This window comes from Lithobates pipiens, unplaced genomic scaffold (assembly GCF_037356315.1).
Source record: "Lithobates pipiens isolate NorthernLeopardFrog02 unplaced genomic scaffold, aLitPip1_a1.2 Scaffold_8, whole genome shotgun sequence".
Lineage (NCBI taxonomy): Eukaryota > Metazoa > Chordata > Amphibia > Anura > Ranidae > Lithobates > Lithobates pipiens.
The window spans coordinates 481,663,372-481,667,301 of NW_027507903.1; the positions used below are offsets into that span (position 1 = coordinate 481,663,372).

A 3,930-nucleotide genomic window follows, 5' to 3' on the forward strand; every position below is an offset into this window, starting at 1 on the left:
ACCCCAAGTACCCCCAGCCCCCTCAACCTTCCTACACCCCCAAGTACCCCCAGCCCCCCTACACCCCCCCAACCTTCCTACACCCCAAGTACCCCCAGCCCCCTACACCCCCCCCAGCAGCCTCAACCTTCCTACAACCCAAGTACCCCCAGCCCCCCTACAACCCCCCAGCACCCTCAACCTTCCTACACCCCAAGTACCCCCAGCCCCCCCTACACCCCCCCCAGCACCCTCAACCTTCCTACACCCCAAGTACCCCCATCCCCCTACACCCCCCCAACCTTCCTACACCCCAAGTACCCCCAGCCCCCTCAACCTTCCTACACCCCAAGTACCCCTACACCTCCCCAGCCCCCTCAACCTTCCTACACCCCAAGTACCCCCAGCCCCCTACACCCCCCCAGCACCCTCAACCTTCCTACACCCCAAGTACCCCAGCCCCCCTACACCCCCCCCAGCACCCTCAACCTTCCTACACCCCGCGTACCCCCCAGACCCCCTACACCCCCCTCAACCTTCCTACACCCCCAGACCCCCCAACCTTCCTACACCCAAGTACCCCCAGCCCCCCAACCTTCCTACACCCAGAGTACCCCCAGACCCCCTACACCCCCCAGTGCCGTTAACCTCCCTACACCCCGAGTACCCCCAGCCCTCCTACACCCCCCAGGCCCCCTCAACCTCCCTACACCCCAAGTACCCCCATCCCCCTACACCCCCCCACCTTCCTACACCCCAAGTACCCCCAGCCCCCTCAACCTTCCTACACCCCAAGTACCCCCAGCCCCCTCAACCTTCCTACACCCCAAGTACCCCCAGCCCCCCTACACCCCCCCAACCTTCCTACACCCCAAGTACCCCCAGCCCCCTACACCCCCCCCAGCAGCCTCAACCTTCCTACAACCCAAGTACCCCCAGCCCCCCTACACCCCCCCAGCACCCTCAACCTTCCTACACCCCAAGTACCCCCAGCCCCCCTACACCCCCCCAGCACCCTCAACCTTCCTACACCCCAAGTACCCCCATCCCCCTACACCCCCCAACCTTCCTACACCCCAAGTACCCCCAGCCCCCTCAACCTTCCTACACCCCAAGTACCCCTACACCTCCCCAGCCCCCTCAACCTTCCTACACCCCAAGTACCCCCAGCCCCCCTACACCCCCCCAGCACCCCTCAACCTTCCTACACCCCAAGTACCCCCAGCCCCCCTACACCCCCCCCAGCACCCTCAACCTTCCTACACCCGCGTACCCCCAGACCCCCTACACCCCCCTCAACCTTCCTACACCCCAGACCCCCCAACCTTCCTACACCCCAAGTACCCCCAGCCCCCCAACCTTCCTACACCCAGAGTACCCCCAGACCCCCTACACCCCCCAGTGCCGTTAACCTCCCTACACCCCGAGTACCCCCAGCCCTCCTACACCCCCCAGCCCCCTCAACCTTCCTACACCCCGAGTACCCCCAGCCCCCTCAACCTTCCTACACCGAAGTACCCCCAGCCCCCCCTCACACCCCAAGTACCCTCTGCACCGTCAACCCCTCTACATCCCAGAAACCCCCAACACCATAAACTTCTCTGCACCCCATATACCCCCAGTACTGGGAATCCCTCTGCACCCCACATACCTCTGGCACTGTATACCCTCTACAACCCAGATCCGCCTCAGCACTGTTAACCCCTCTACACCCCAGAAAACCCCAGCACTATTAACCCCTCTAAACTTCTTGTACCCCAAGCACTGTTATTCTCTCTAGATCATAGGCACCCTCGGCATTGTTACTATACATCCCCAATACCCTCGATAACCCCAGCACTGTTACCCCATGTACTGTAGACACACCCAGTACTGTTACCCTTTCTTCATCTTTGAAGCCCCCAGCACGTCACACTAGAGGTATCAGCAGTACTGTTATCCCCTCTATACCCAACGCTGTTACCCTTTACACTTTCAAGTACCTCCAGTACTGTAACTTCTCTACACCCACCGTACCCCCAGACGGTACACCCCTCCCCCTCAGATCCCCCCTGCACTGTGACCCCACTACACCCGGCACTCCCAGTAGTGTCCCCCTCTACACCCCCAGCACTTTGTCCCCTCCGGCCAATCCTCCGAGAGTGCAGACCCCGGCGATGTAAGGCATCCTAATCACACAACAATCCAACATCATTGCGAGCGAACTTTTAGCTCTGTCCTCCTCCTCCCCCCCCAAGCACTATAGTAAGCACTGCCCCCACCCCCGACCCAAGCACTGTTCCCAGGACTTACCTCTATACTGAAGTCGGGCAAGCGGAAGGCGGTGCGGAAAAGAGAGCAGAAGTGGGCGATGGCCGGGACCCGCCAGCAGGAGCGGAGCTCCCCCAGACCCTCATCCGGGGGCATCCCGAGCCCAACGGCGCCCCCAGCCCGGACACGGCGTGCGCCCAGCTGCGGGGACAATGTGAGTGGGGCGGGGACAGGGGCGGGGCCTGAGCAGGCTACTGTGCAGGGACAATGTGAGTGGGGCGTGGCGGAAGGAAGGGCCAGGACTCTCCAGCGTGCAGGGACAATGTGAGTGGGGCGGGGCCAAGGGAGGGGACCTGAGTAGAGCAGCGGGTATTGTAAAGAAGCATGGGAGGGGCCTTGGCAGAGAGAAGCACGCCCCCTGGACCCCGCCCACTATTTCGCTACTCCGTACAACAAAACGCTGAACTGAGAAAAATAACACAAAACAATACTACACTACACAACAATACACTGTATACTATACAATGTACACAACAATACACTGTATACTACACAATACACTGGATACTACACGATACAATGTACACAACAATACACTGTATTATGGTTGCCACCTTTTGTTCAAGTCAAACCTGAACACTTTAGTGGAGCACGCCAATTTTTTTTTATAGTAAAAACTATACATATATTTTGCTATTAAATGACATTTCTAATCATATGAAGTTAATAACAAGAGTCCCCCTTTACATCAGAGCCCACAGAGTTCCCCTTTTTACATCTGCACTTGCTGAGTTCCCTTTCACTGTAAGGGGGGCTCTGCAGACTCTGATGTAAGGGAGAACTCTGGGGACTCTAACATAAGGGATGCTCTGGGAACCCTGATGTAAGGGGGAACACTGAGAACTCTGATGTACAGAGAGGACTCTAATGTAAGGGGGAATACTGTGGCCTCTGGTTTAAAGGGGAAATCTGATGTAAGGGGTGCTCTGAGAACCCTGATTTACCTTAGTGTACTCACTCAGAGGCAGGAGAGAGAAGGGGGAGACTTCAGTCACAAACAGGGATGGATGGTGAGCTCACTCACCCCTTGGCAGTCAGCATCTCTCATCCAGATGTATCTGAGGCTGCTGAATTCATATTTTTCCGGCCCCAACTTTCCTTTTCTGAGGCACAGTGCCGGGGAATGGAGTGTGGGCAGACCCGTAGGGGTGGGGGGAAGAGGTCTCTCTCCTCTCCCTGTGTGTGTGTGTTTGGGGGGGGGGGGGGGGTAGTGCTGGCTTTGAGCAGTATGAAAGGGTGTAACAGACACTTTCAGCTTAGACAACTGCAGCCAGCAACCCTGGGAAGCCATAGTTCAGACTAACTAATGTGTCCGGGTTTCAGGCAGTCTGAAACCCGGACAAATGATTCCAAACCCGAACTGTCCAGGTGAATCCTGGACAGGCGGCAACCCTACACTGTATACTACACAATACAATGTACACAACAATACACTGTATACTACACAATACAGTGTATATACTATATTACACTACACACTGTATACCACTCTACACATTACCATATACTACACTATACACTGTATACTACTATAGACAATACAATGTACACAACACACTGTATACTACACTATGCAATACAATACAATGTACACAATGCAACAATACACTGTATACTAAAATACAATGTACACAACAATAC

The 3,930-nt window shown here is 56.3% G+C and overlaps 1 protein-coding gene across 1 annotated transcript in view; it reads right to left on the reverse strand.

The window, feature by feature from the left end:
* CECR2 (CECR2 histone acetyl-lysine reader) overlaps window positions 1-2,452 on the reverse strand; it is a 78,703-nt gene extending 76,251 nt beyond the window's left edge. Inside the window, exon 1 of the mRNA XM_077468869.1 lies at window positions 2,272-2,452. Within this exon, the coding sequence (XP_077324995.1) occupies window positions 2,272-2,385 (114 nt within the window). The 5' untranslated portion in view covers window positions 2,386-2,452. The remainder of the gene's footprint in view (window positions 1-2,271) is intronic.
* Between the last annotated feature and the right edge of the window lie 1,478 nt (window positions 2,453-3,930).